General features: G+C 33.0%; 2 protein-coding genes across 2 annotated transcripts; both read right to left on the reverse strand.

The window, feature by feature from the left end:
• Positions 1-9,038: 9,038 nt before the first annotated feature.
• LOC113348360 (thylakoid lumenal 16.5 kDa protein, chloroplastic-like) lies at positions 9,039-10,305 on the reverse strand. The gene is made up of 4 exons (XM_026592084.1): positions 9,907-10,305; positions 9,642-9,781; positions 9,471-9,543; positions 9,039-9,362 (listed from the first exon to the last, which is right to left on the reverse strand). Exons 1-4 carry the CDS (start codon positions 10,259-10,261, stop codon positions 9,253-9,255), a joined length of 678 nt encoding a protein of 225 aa, XP_026447869.1. The 5' UTR covers positions 10,262-10,305; the 3' UTR covers positions 9,039-9,252.
• Positions 10,306-11,651: 1,346 nt separating this feature from the next.
• Positions 11,652-12,326, reverse strand: LOC113351594 (uncharacterized mitochondrial protein AtMg00810-like). The gene is made up of 2 exons (XM_026595547.1): positions 12,263-12,326; positions 11,652-12,166 (listed from the first exon to the last, which is right to left on the reverse strand). Exons 1-2 carry the CDS (start codon positions 12,324-12,326, stop codon positions 11,652-11,654), a joined length of 579 nt encoding a protein of 192 aa, XP_026451332.1.
• Between the last annotated feature and the right edge of the window lie 2,386 nt (positions 12,327-14,712).

Here is a 14,712-nt window from a genome sequence, read left to right on the forward strand (position 1 = left end):
AAATATTCCACATGAGCCGGGGCATATATTTGACCGGATAAAAATCCTGCAATTCTATTATTTATTTATCTTGGAATCAGATGTAACGAGTAAAATTTGAATGAGTTAGATTCATGGGAGTTAATTAAGTTAGATAAACACAAATAACATGTTATTGATGAGCTCAATTGCTCGGTTAATTTAGAGTGAAGATGATTTTCTTTGAATCCCGAGGTGCTCTCTATTTCTACAAGACAATGTGTATTTCAATAGGATGCACAATAGCTATTGTCCAATTTCTCGTAGAGAAAAAATTCGATATTAGTACAAATGAACATATCAGCTTTCTGGCCTATAAATAGCATCCTAGTTCCCGTCGTCAAATTCCCCCCTCTTAAAGAACCCAAAACCCAGCAACGAAAACCCCCGTTGCATGAGAAGATCAATCACCATTTTCAAACCTCCGAACCTTGCTTTGCTCTTCTGATAAATTTTCTTAGTTTTGTGATCTTGTGATGAGAAGAAAGCAAGGCATTCAATTTTTTTCGGTCTCGATCTCCGACCAAGTCACAACAATATCATCTTCCCGGGCAACTCTTCCTTCTGATTTCGGCTTTATTTCTATATTAGGTTTAGATATACTTATTTTAATTTTAGTAATGTCTCTTTTCAGTACTAGATATAGTAGGTCGATTCCAGATTAAAATCTGTGTTATCAATATCTTGTGATCCTTCCTCAAGATATGTTATTTTGGGTTTTTGTTTATGATGTGATGTGTGTTTGCCACACTAGTAATGCTCTTGGTTACCACAAATTTGACAATATCTTTTTCCACTGCGTGATTAAGTTCCAATGTGTATTCCGACGAGCTTATTTTTTTACCATCCGGAGAGGATATGTAGAAAATTTAACTTTTTGGCATCTCTTCAGATCAATTTCAAAAAAAAATATTTCGGGGTTAGGTTTACCTCTTTCTCTGTTCAGTTATACAACTAGGGGTTAGATTCTAGTATCAACTATATGACTAAGGATACATAGGAAACAACATCAACATCAACATCATCAACAAGTTCATCAACCACAACAAATGCGAAAAAAACACAAACGTTGATTCAGGCAGTTTCATCCAGATCCAGACCAAAAAAGACTGGTTAATAAAACCATTGTTACTTTAATTATTGTTGCTCAAGATATTTTTTTTAGATTTATTTGTACAATATTGTTGTTATGAAAACTTTAGTTTCCATGTAAACTAGGCTTACATTTTCATGAAATCATGGGGTTGAATCCAACCATTTCTTTATGCGGTAAAAAAATATTTTTTTGTTTCGAAACTAGTCAGGCCCTTGATACAATTTGGTCTTCTTAGAATTATGGAATGGATTTTAAGTCTATAAATTTAGGATGGATAGTCAAGAATTGGTGGAGATGTATTGGATTCAATAATTGTGTAATAATCTTGTAACTGTTTCGGATTTTCAAAATTCACAATATCATATTTGTATGGTTCTGAGGTTTTTACTCTTTTATATAAATAAATAGGCTTTATAGCCTATGAATTAATGCCAATAAGAAAGGACAACGCAAAGAAAAACTGACCTCTTTAACTTTCGTTAACCGGACATTTCTCATAAAATATTCAAGAAAGATTCACTCATTCATCCCACAGTCATGGACAAAGATGTACCGTATCATACTTTAGATACCGTCAAACTTCATTGAAAGAAATTAATTAAAATATCTAACTCTTCAAAAATCACAATAAAAGTAGACTAATTATTTTTAACACCGCAAGGAGTTGGGATTCATTGCACACATAGGTCTAAGATTTGTAGAAATAATGCAAGAATAAAAGTGAGGACTAAGAGAATATGTGGGGGAAGCTAACCCCATCCAGTTGAACAATTGTTACTTTATAGTCGAACTTTAAAATTCTGATTTAATCCAATATATAGGAAAAAATATAATTCATATTTGAGTTAAATGTAACCTGACTAAATACAACCCTAATTATTTTTTACCATTTTTCCACACACAACCGAACAATGTAGATTTTTGATTTCTCTTAATCCTTTTTACCACTGATTTAATTAAATTTTTTTTTTAATAAACTTGCAAATCTTATTTCCTAGATTTTGGTTTACGACCACCACGAGCGGTGTGATAGCATGGGTTCTCTTTCTTGAAGGGAGTTTAAATAAACCAGATGATAAGAGTGATTGGATACGAATAAAGAGAAAACAAGAAAAAAAAGATCGATTCTTATTGCCAAATCAAAATTGAAAGAAGGATTGTTTAATCAATTTAACTAAAACAGAGTGAAATAGCCTCCTAATTATTCGTTTCATAATGCTACATTTGGTTAAATCAGTACTATATTATTTTTATGCCGAACCCCAAAATACTCTTTCCTCTTTTATGCTTTTAGATTAAAAAAAATTCTCCTGCAACCATTTAAGTTTTAACTATTAAAAAAGATAATATAAAAATTTAATCGGTATATTTGAACTTAACTTTTGACTAATTGTTATCGAACATCAAATATTTCTTTTTGATTCAGTGAAGAAGTAAAGTATATTAAACATTTGATATTGTTTTGATTCAATGGATAAGTAAAATATATTAAACATTCCCTAACTATAACATTACGGTTATGGTAATTACCAAAAAAAATGTAGTTACTTTTGGGTTACATCTAGGTTACGAATTTTTGATATTTTTTAGGTTATATTTAGTTAATTTTGAAATGAAAGAAAAATGAAAAGTCTAAAAGTAGAATATCAGATGTATCTAACTCAAAAGAGGGTCGTATTAAACCAGTGAATCAACTATACGAGCGAATCAATATTAAAATTTACAATTATACTAACTATTTATAGTGTTAATCACACTATATTATTCTTATTATTTTGTTTACTCAGAAAAAGGACAATATATTAGATAAAAGGAAACAGGTTGCTACAAAGCAGTGGTACACCGAAAAAGTACAAAATAGTAACGTTACCAAGTAGCCAATAAAAACATACCAAGATAAGGCTTCAGAGAAACAAAACTGAAAAACAAAAACACTAAACAGATCCTAATATGCCATCCCAATTATGCAACACCCGGTCAAGGGAAATAGAGTCAAAGATATTAGTGCCTAAAGACCAATTGTGAAGAAGGCATTTAACTTCATCTAACAACATCTTCCAGTATTTATAGTTGTCTTGGAAAATCCTTCTATTTCTCTCATTCCAAACTGTCCACCAGATTTCGAATGAAATCATACTCCAAAGGTTGTGTTCCAGTTTCTTTCCTTTCGTTTTATTCCATTCCCACGTAGTAGCCCTAATATCCTCTCTGAAAACCCAAATTTATCTGAATCTAGATAAAAAAAAAATCCAAATCTTCCTTGTTTTTTCACAATGTAAAAACAAACGTGAATTGGATTCATCAGTTTTTTTACAAAGAATGCATCCATTAATAACAATCGAATTCCTTAATTTATCAAAAGTTGGCGCAGCATTGTAACATAGGGTCCATGTGGAAAAATTTACTTTTTGAGGCACTCTATGATTCCACACATTCTTATAAGGAAATGTGAGCAACCTCTTAAAGAGTTACCTGCATTCCATGATAGAGAATCATCACTCATATTAAAAGGCATTGTTTTATCAATAATCTGAAGTAACTCAGCAACCAAAACTACCAAAACTTCACCATTCCCTTAAGCCAGTTATGCACTCCTGATAGGAGGGATTGGGAGCTTTCAAAGAATGGCAGATTTTCTTCAAAATCTGCTTACTTTGGATTAAGAGGGTCTGGACCCTCCCCTAGTAATAAACTCTAGAAGTGCATTTGGAAAATTAATGTTCCTCACCGTATTCATATTTTTACTTGGAAAGCTGCCAGAAATGTGTTGCCTGCTAAAACTGTTTTACAAACTAGGATACGTATGCACTCTGTCTATTGTAGTAGATGCTCTGAACCTTATGAGTCCATTATGCATGCTCTTGTCCCGTGTCCCTTTGCTAGTCATGTTTGGATTCTGGCCTCTTTATGTGCCAATACTTCTGCTTTCTCTTCAATTTCTATGATCGATTCGTTGAATTTTTGATTGGTGGACCCTAACACTAGAATTCCTATTTATAGACATTGCATGTTTGTTGATGTCCCGTGGTCTTTATGGACTAGTATAAACAATTTAGTATTTAGAAACCTTCAGGAAAATCATGTTGTTGTCATCCATAGAGATAAGGCTATGCTCCCCACTGTTAAAATCAGAACTCAAAACCCACCTAGTCATATCATTTCTTTTAGTGACCACAGAGTGCCCCCTACTTTTGGTTGGATTAAATGGAACACTGATGATGCTTATAATGACACTACTAAGGATAATGGTGCAGGAGACGTGATGAGGGATTTCTCCAGCAAGGCTTCTTTATGTGCTTCTACTGCGTTTGATGTGGAATCTGCTGAAGATACTGAAGCTAGAGCTATCTGGGATGTTTTGAAGAAGGTTTTGGAATTAAAGCTAACTCCCATCATAGTGGAAAGTGATGCTCAAGACCTGGTTTCCCAATTCTCTACTGGATGCTTTGATGGGAATCCTAGAACTGATGCAATCTTTAAAGACATTCAATTTTTTGCTTCTTCTCTTAGTGACTGTATTTTCTATTTTCAACCAAGAACTTGCAATTATGTTGCTCATGAACTAGCCAAATGGGAAAAAAAAAACAAGTCGCCTATGTACTGGTCCATCCCTCCTGTTTGGCTTAGGCCTTTGGTGAGGAAGACCATTAGCCTTTGCTTATTAAAAAAAAAAATCACCTAAATTTCTTTTAGATTTATGGAAAAATTTAGCTTCCAAGCAGCATTGTTGTTATTATTAACCCAGTACGGCAAACTGACAATGATTGAAAAAGAAACCTAGGATAACTTCATGTCCAAAGCAATGAAAGCAGCTAGACCACTGATGGCTTCATGACGTGCTAAAGACCCCTTAAGTCAATATTTTATGGAACCCAAAACTTGGTGTTCGAGAAAGAAAACCCCGTGGCAGCATTTTCATTAATTAAAATCAAACCTACTGTATGTGCATTAATTAGATACAAACAAACAGAGACAAGAGAGGAAGAATGGCTAACATTTTAGATTAGTAAACCATTTTCATTATCAATGGAAACTCCGCCATTAACACTAATTAAAGTAATTTTGTTCGATGGCATCAGTTACTTGAGTTCAAAATTGGTCGGCACCAAACAAAAACATCTAACACAACTTCTTACATAGTCACCACTAACCCGTTTTTGCTTAGAGTAATCTAATTAATGTTACTACTTGGGTTAGTTGAGAAAAGGAAACTAACAACTACATGCTCTCCAGACTCTCCACAGTCGTCCGCACATGATATGAAATAGCACGGTGTAATTTTGGTGGATTCTGGTAGTACATGGGCTACATGGGTGGATGGGCCTGGTATACTTGAGTGCACAATCGGTGACCAGCTGTCCACCGACAGCCCTCCGAGTTTGAATCTTCAGATTGTTTGGAGAAGAATCCAATTTATAGGGAAACTATTGATATCATTTTTTATGATTATTTTAGTATGTTTCACATTGTGTTAATGGGTTATAGTTATTCGGTTTCAAGTTGTTGTCCTGATTTAAGACTCAGTTCGAGTGACACCAATTAGATATGAGTGCGTATTCATTGTTCCAACTGGAGAAACACCAAATAATAGAAAGCACCTGCAATAATACCTCAATCACACCAAGGTGCTTTATTTGTAGAAGAGTTTGACTGGGGTACCAGGGCCATTTCTGAAATTTAGATGGCCCTGGGCGAAGAACGTTTAGAACGATTTTTTGACAGTTTTCATATATAGATAAGCTATATGATTTCATGATAATGTTTACTTATATAATACTAAAATAAAAAGAGTTTATATCAATTATATAATTTATATCTTTAGAAATTATAAAGCTTTTTGCATCCCCGTGTAAAAATTGAAGCTATCAACTTGCTAAGATCCGATTTCCGATAATTAAAAATAACTTCCAACATGATCGTGTCGGAAGCACTAACATCGTTATTTAAATCTCTGTCTCTTAGATTCTTGTTAGCAATCATCAATCAATTTTGAAATAATTTATGTCTAAATTTTCTAATATTGATACAAAATATTCGAAAGAAAATAGAAAAATTATGAAATAATTAAAAAATATGTTATGAATCTAAGTTTAATGACTAAGATGCCCTTGTGCATAAGATGAAGGTTTACATATATTTGGGTATTAAGTTTTCCACCCATATAAATACAGGCTTAAAAACTATGTTATTGTTACACATGTATGAATATAATTTTCTCTTCCTCTTTTTCTCTACTTCTGTCTCTTCTTTATTTTATAACACGTTGTCAACATGTAGTTCTAATAACTGAGTTTTCCATCGACTTATCAATTTCTTTTTATTATTTTTAGAATATAACCGATCGTTTTCTTTGTTTTTGTGAAAACTTTTTTTTTATTTAGGTAACTTTATTTATTTTTACATCTAAACTTAAAACTTTTTAGTTTGCGTCATAAATCATATTTTTTTAATTTGTATCATAAATCATATGATATGATGTATATGAAAACAATACTTATGAATGTTTGTATGGTATCTTGATTTATTATAATCCCACTAAATCCTTTTCTTATTTGATAATCTAATCACTTGTACACCTTTACATCAATTTTGTATACAGTTCATAACGAAAAATAAAATAAAAAATTGGAAACATTTATCATATTGGTATTATATTATCCCTATTAACTAAAGAAGGTTTTTTCATGTTGCAACAAGACTTGTCATGTTTGAAAATTATATCTGATTGGTTAATAATAAGATATGAATAGTAGTTCGTTTGAAAATCATCTGAAACAGTTAGATATCTTTGTTGAATACATCAAGTATTACCTATTATTTTATTTATATATGCTAGTTTGATTAAACCTTTTGCTTTAGGTTATGAATGACCTAACGAGCAAAGGATACTGAAATGACGAGGGTATCGAGTACATTGCAATCTTTTCTTATCAACCTATGCAGACACACCTTGTGTAATTTTACCAAAACAATAATGGCCAAATAATTAATTCAATGAGATGTAACTTGGCATATAGTCCATGTTCGTGACCGAACTAAATAAGGACTCTTACCAAGTGAATTAACGTACAAATGTATTTACTTTAATTAAAGATAAATAATATAATGTGGAAGTAAAGTAAAACACGCAACACACGAGATTTTGTTAACAAATTTGGTTTTTATTCACATATATTAATGTATTCGTATCTTGGCACTTTATTGAACAAACTTCATCAAATACTTCTGCAAATCATCTCCAAGAAATTAGGAATCCATGACATAGTTTCTCAATGGGTTTAAAGAAGCATGAAGACTCGAGAACACTATTATTCGTAGAAAATACCTCTTGTGAAACACTAAAGAAGACTACATTAACTAGCATACTTTTTCACCAAAGCATTGCTATATCCAGCACTCAAGAAATTTTTTCATCAAAATAAGAAAGTCTCAACTCAAATATTTGCAGGCCAAGATTTTATTGAAGTACTCATCAAGGGAAGCGCCATCGTCAAAGGCGCACTTACTGGACTTTTCGTGTTGTATTCTTTTTCTTCGTCAAGGTTTTATCAATGTGTTTTCCTTGGTTTTAACGAAGCAACATCTTCGTATCCAATACTGTTTTAAGTATTTATATGCTTACGTAATTTCAAATTTTTCTTTTTTTGATTTTTCATGCTATATCATAATGGTTTAGACACAGTGGTCAACATGACGAGTATTGTAAACATAAATTTATTCAATAAGATGTCATTGTATTTAAGATTAGGGTTTCCATATACTTGGATACTAAGTCTTGTATCCTTATAAATAAGAGCTCAAAACTATGTAATTACACACATATAAATAAAATTTTCTCGTATTCTTCTTTCTCCGTATTTTTGTATCTTCTTTATTTTATAAAAAAATGAATAATATTTACCAGTTTGCTTTACAGTAAGATGGGGATTGAATTCTTAAGGTTCTACTTCTTAACAACGTGAATTAATTGAATTGAGAAGACACACAAAACACTATTTGTGTAAGACGTACAATACATTTGCTCCTTATCTTGGGCTTACTGAGTTGTTTAATATTAGCCCATAATTTTTGGGCTTCAAGATAGTATTCTTTTCTTTTCTTTTGATATCCTGGACTCGCCCAGGTTGCTAGGCTTATCCAGACCCTGATCCGAGCAGCAAGGACCAGTGAGAAGGCAAAAGCAACTCGGCCATCTGAACCGAAGCAGGATATAAAGAAACAGAAACTGCAGCTGAAGTACTGCTGAAGAGGATAAAGAATTAAAAGGACGCATGCATATACAACAACGAAGGATAAAAAGCAAAAGCAGAAAAAGAAACTGTAGCAGAGGAAGGTGGCAATGGATAACTGATAACTCAAGCAAATGTAGAGGCAAACAAGCAAAGTGATACCATGGGTAAAAGTAAGTGCACCATAAGTAACTAAAAGTGAGGAAGATGCGACATGGTCTAAACCCAATGGAACCAGGAACGATATAGAAAATCTCAAGACTCCAGAAGTTGCAGAATGGAACAAATAAATCAAGAACATAAACCCATTCTGACGATGCTAAGAACGAGAAAATGAAACTGAGGGAGCTGGGATCACTGGAGAGGAGTTGCCACAGGCAAGCGCAGAAGAGGAGAAAAGCATGATCATAGGTGCCTTTCCTAAAGAAGCAAACAATCACATGGGAGAGGAGAAGCAAAATGAAACCGCACCTGTAGTTTTGGCAGCAAGAGAGGAGAATGAAGAACAAGTGAAATGAGGGGGACGTGATGCACAACAGTCTACGGGACCTGCGTTATACCACCATGGTAAATTTCGTAGAGGGAGCGCTTTTACGAGTATGAATCCACAAATGTTTTATACTTTATTTACCAACTTCGGCAAAACACTGGTCTTAGCAGTAAATTTCTGGTTCCCAGGTTAGACAAATGTTAACTGAGAGTAAGCCTATTATACAAAACTCAGACATTATAGTGGAATATTATAGAGTAATTACAGGTAAGTGATCATGATTGAGCTCAATCAATGTTCATAGAAGGTATGTATGGATGCTGTAAGAATGAACATTTTTGAACAGTTAACAAAACTTTCAAAATTCCTCAATTGAAGTAATGAATAAATTTGAAGTTGAAATCTTGCAATCCATCTAATCAAATGCCTTTAAGCTGTCCAACTAGTCCGGTTAAAACCGTCCACTTCTCCAGAGCTACTGCAGAAGAAAGAAATGCTGTTTTGGCAGAATTGATATCATTTTGAGTAACTGCAGAAGGAAATAAAGTTAGTCTATTGCACATTGGAGTTGATCACAAAGACCCAACAAAAGGGTTCATGTATTCTCATATGTGCATTCTCTGTCAGATGACATTACCTGATGATATTAAGGTAGATAATGAGGAATTGAATGTATCCACTTCAGTCTTTTCCTCTGGACTGGAACTCAACTGTGAAAAGGACAAAGCAGAATGATAAACATTTAGAGAAAACAACTTGAGAATGCTAGCTAGTACTATCAAAGAATTCCTGCCAAAATTGAAATGACCTTAGCGAATGCTTCATTAACTTTCTGCTGCCAATCATTTTTATTGCGTGGACTAAGAACTGAACTTGCCGCCGAGAGATCATTATTCTCAATAGCTTGGCCTACTTTACTCAACTTGTATATAAGATCTTGCAGGTACTCTGCAAAGAGAGGATGCATTCACATTTGACATTTCTAGTTGTAACTAAATTGGAATTAAAGAAGTTCCAAGAAAATTGAAAATGAAAATGAAAGAACCCAAGAAATTGATCAAGATAACCATTACCTTTTTCATTGCCGGCAGAACTGATTATTTCTTGTTGCTCTAATCTCTTCTTTCTATCTTGCTTCACCTTTTCTAAGAGTTCTAAATCGTCATCTGCCTCTAAGATAGCGGCATTAGCACCAAGGAGACCATTACCAGTTAAGAGTAGGGAGAAAGTGGCAGTGAGAGAGAAAGCTAAGTTTCTTTTAGTTAGAGTTGGAGTTTGAGATGTTGCCTTGCAGAGAGTTACTTTCAGAGATGAAGAGGAAGTCCTGACATTTTGTGTGGCTATTGCTGTTGATGATGTTAAGGAAGATGAAGATAGAAGAGAAGGGAGGAATAAAGTTTTTGCAGTAGAGAGAAAAGCAGTTGCCATTTTTTCTTCTGTTCTTCTTTGAGGAGGAGAGCTACTGGCAGTTTAGAAGATAAGATGGGATTCTGCTATCCGTTATAGAGTAATTTCTTACAACTCTAAGGGATATTTTGGTCTCACATTAATTATTGGGCCGACCGACTGGAGGGCTCGAAGGGAGGGAGTCCCTTTTATGGCATTTTTTTGTGAATCGAAACCTCACATAAATTTGCAATTTCATAAAAAGATTTTGATAGTGTGCACTTGATAATACCAAAATATCCCTCTCATTTAGTCGAATTACTATCCTTATGTATCATATTTTTTAAGGGTATAATTGTCAACCAAACTTTAATATAACATATCTAAAAATCCGTGCCTCAGAATTTTACAAATTTTATCTCGGTGGAAAGGTTATAAAAAAATCTACGCAATGAGTATAAACAACAATATTAAATTTAAAGTTTTTACGAAAAATTCGGAGGTATTTGTCGTTTTAGGCACAATTATTAAAAAATATATGTATACTCTATCCATTATGCAAACCACCACAAATAATACATAAAACTTTATGTAGTCATATTTTGGTTTATGCATCTAACTAAATTTCCGTTGCAACTAATAAAACGATATACTCCCTCCGTTTCTGTTACAAATTGTTATTTGTTTCGTTTTTTTTTTGGTCGGTCCTCCCCACCGTGACAGCGGTATTCTAGTCTATTAGTTTCTCAGCTGTAGGAAGACTCTAAATAAGGTTTTTCCACTGTCCATGACAAATTTAAATGCATTTTCCCTTTAAATGAATTTGCATTTACCATATTTAATTACATGTAAAAAATTTACCTAATTAACTGGTCCAAATAAAATTTAAATATTTTGACTAATTTTCGTAGAACTTCTCCAGTGGCGGATGTGGTCGGTTTCTATCAAGAACTTTTTTATTTCATAATATTTGCATATATCAAAGAGAGAATAAGGAGATATTACATTATTTATTTTACAGACTTTCTTGACAGACTGTTTATCAGGACAACTAACAAGATAAAAGGAAAATATATAAAATATAACAGTAAGCACAAGAGAGGGCGCTGAGATTGGACGGTAACACACCAAAACTTGTCAAAGAATATTCATTTTGTAAGAATATCTGCTCTCTAATCTTCAATGGAATATATGTATTTGAAACAAGCTTGTTTATAACTACAAGCTCTTTAACAACGTGAAATACAATATTTATATGCGTCATTTTACTATGAAAAATGAGATTCTTAGTTAAATAAGTAGCTCCTAAATTATCACACCAAAAAACAAGTGGAGAAAAAACTGCAAATAAAGTTTTGAAAGAAAAGATTGAATCTAAAGTAGCTCCGAAATAACATTTGACGAAGCCCTATATTCAGACTTATTACTAGATCTAAATGTAGTCTTTTGTTTTCCGGAACACCAAGAAATTAAATTTCCCCCCCAAAAAAAAGCCACTTGTTGATCTCTTATCCAGATAATCTCCAGTCCAATCTGCATCAGAATATGCTTGAAGATGTAAAGAAGTTGCTCTCCTAAACTGCAAACCATATCCTAAAGTACCACTGAGATATCTCAAAATTCTTTTGATTCCAATCAAATCATCCTCAGTTGGAGCCTCCATTTTCTGACAAGCTCTGTTAACAAAAGAGGAAATGCCAGGTCTTGTAACTGTTGCATATTGTAAAGCACCAGTTGTAATTCTACACAAAGAAGTATCGGCAAATAAAGGAGAAGTGTCAATAACATTAGAAGCAGCAAACATAGGAATAGAAACAGACTTTGCATTATCCGTATTTGTCTTCTTAAGCAAATTAGACACATAATATTTATGATTTAAATGAATTCCAACATCATAGTAAGTTACCTTTATGTCCAGGAAAAATCTCAAATTACCAACATTATTGACTGAAAATCCAGACCCAAACATGATAAGAGAGAACGTGTAGAAGTTTTAGAACTGCCAGTGACTAGAATGTCATATCCACGTAAATCAAGACTTACAAGATTCTGTAGAATTCACTTTAATTTTTTTAAGAGATATCGCTTTTAGATTCTTGAAATCCATATTGAACCAAAACAGGTACTTCACATCTCAAGCATTCTCTATGAGCCTGTTTGAGTCCATATAAAGCCTTGTTTAAGATGCAAACATGATTAGGGAAGCTTTTATCCACAAAAGTAGGTGGTTGAATCATAGAAACTTCCTCAGTTAGTATACCATGCAAAAAAGGGATTTTTCACATCAAGTAATCTTATAGACCATCCTTTGAACAAAGCCACTGACTGAATCAGTTAAATTATTGTTGGTTTGGCAAAAAAGTGTCATGGTAATCTCTACACCCTCAACATGATTGTGTCCTTTTGCAACCAATATCGACTTATTTATTTCAATTGTATCATCACCATTCTTTTTAGTTCTAACTACCCACTTACAACATTCTGGGAAGGATCATGGTTAACTAGTGACCATGTCCCTTTTTCCAAAAGAGTATTAACCTCATCAACCATAGACTTTCTCAATTTAGGATGATTTTAGAATAATTGGAGTAAGCAAATCAATATCAATACCTGTAGAAGCAACAAAGACTATGGGATTTACGATTCCATGTTTGGATCCAGTTACCATGTCCAGAGTGTTACTTGAATTAGGAATGACATGAAATGAAGTTGATTGTGATATTAAAGAAGAAAAGGATAATAGTGGAAAATCAGCAGGAGTGAATAAAGAGTCTGAATCTAGTGTATTGGAAATAGGTATTGAAGATGTAACAGAAACACTAGTGGATTAAGGTGAAGAGTGAGTAGAAGTGGAAAACAAACTAGCATAAAGAAATTCTGACTCATCAAAAATACATAACTAGAAATGATGATCATGTTAGTATTATGATTTAGACACTTATAGCCTTTGTACATTACACTATAACCCCAAAAGAGACACTTAACAGATTATATTTTTTTTTGAAGTTTATGAGAATTAAAAGGTCTTAGACAGGAAAAACATGAGAAACCAAAGATTTTAGAAAAGTTATAATCTTATTGAATTTGAAATAATGCCTCAAGAGCTTTTTTAGTATTCTTAACAAAAGATGTATGGTAATCTATTGATTATATAATTAATTATTTCAAAGGTATAAAACCAAAATGGAAGTGGTAGGGAAGTATGACTGAGCAAAGCTAATCTGGTGTCAACTACATGCCTATTTTTCCTCTCCGCTTTTCCATTTTGTTGATGTGAATAACGACATGAAAATCTGTAACTTATTCCACACTACTCTAAATAAACATAACATTTCTCTATTCTCCATCCCAATCAAATTGCCAGTATTTGATTCTTCTAGAAAATAAGTTTTCATCCAATATTTTTAATATGATAAAAGTATCAAATACCTTTGACTTTTAGGATAAGGGATAAATTCAAGTGAACCTGTTATTGGAATCAATAAATGAAACATAATACCTAAAATCATTGATAAAAAAAAATATTGAAAAGACCCTATTATTAGAATGTATTAATGAATATAAAGATCCATGCACATCATTTGCAAAGTTTGGAAATGGTAAAGCCTGTGACTTAGTAATTTGACAATTTGAATAATCTTTTTTTTCTCCAGATGTGCACAAGCAGAAGTATGAATAGTTGAAAGAACATGCTCGGGTGTTCAATAAGCAGGATGTCTTAGTATAAGGTGCCAATTTTGGGCAGGACTATTTTGCACATGAAAAGCTTGCTTAAGAGAAGAGTTGTCAAGTCATATATATCATTTTCACACCACCTTTGAGCAATTCTCTTTTCATTTCTATGTCCCTGATATAAAATTATATGGATGAAACTCAAAGAAACTATTATTATCCTAATGAACTGATGAACATATAATAGTTTTCTTATAATGTCAAGTACATGTAAAATATTAGACAAATGTAAAGTAGAGATAGGAGAACCAATTGAAGCATAACCTATATGTTCAATGTGCAAACATGTTCCATATCCGACTTTCACATGGTATGAGCCTTCATAAGGAGAATTTAGATTTAGATTTGCTAAATCAAATGTGATGTGACGCGTAGCACTTAAATGTGGTGCCCAAGTAGAATATGAAGAAGAATCCTCGTGATAAAGAGCATATGCCTCAGGTTCTGCAACCAATAGTCATCACCATAATCTTCATCGGTAATTGAACATTGATTTGTACAAGTTTGTGAGAGATAAGTCAAGCTATATTATGAAGAAAAAAAATCAGATCAAATAATTTCTTGATATTTTGAGGTTCAAATTTAAGCTTCATCAATCTGGATTTAGTATTATCATTATAATCACTCTCTAATGTCTTCCATAAAGCAGCAAAAGGTTTACACCTAAGAACTTGTACATGGCATTCGTCGGTTGGGGGGAAAAGTAACCAAGATAGAATTGCTTGATCTTGATTGATCCATGAAATAAACGTAGAATATAG

This window comes from Papaver somniferum, chromosome 2, assembly GCF_003573695.1.
Source record: "Papaver somniferum cultivar HN1 chromosome 2, ASM357369v1, whole genome shotgun sequence".
Lineage (NCBI taxonomy): Eukaryota > Viridiplantae > Streptophyta > Magnoliopsida > Ranunculales > Papaveraceae > Papaver > Papaver somniferum.

What these genes read in the sequence shown, in the direction of transcription:
- LOC113348360 (XM_026592084.1), bottom strand. Translation starts at nt 10,261, where the DNA reads ATGGCAACTGCTTTTCTCTCTACTGCAAAAACTTTATTCCTCCCTTCT. An exon ending in TTCTGCCGGCAATGAAAAAG is followed by an intron (nt 9,782 to 9,906) that starts GTAATGGTTATC and finishes CTCTCTTTGCAG; the next exon opens with AGTACCTGCAAGATCTTATA. An exon ending in ATCTACCTTAATATCATCAG is followed by an intron (nt 9,363 to 9,470) that starts GTAATGTCATCT and finishes TTCCTTCTGCAG; the next exon opens with TTACTCAAAATGATATCAAT.
- LOC113351594 (XM_026595547.1), bottom strand. Translation starts at nt 12,326, where the DNA reads ATGGATTTCAAGAATCTAAAAGCGATATCTCTTAAAAAAATTAAAGTG. An exon ending in AGTGAATTCTACAGAATCTT is followed by an intron (nt 12,167 to 12,262) that starts GTAAGTCTTGAT and finishes CTGGATTTTCAG; the next exon opens with TCAATAATGTTGGTAATTTG.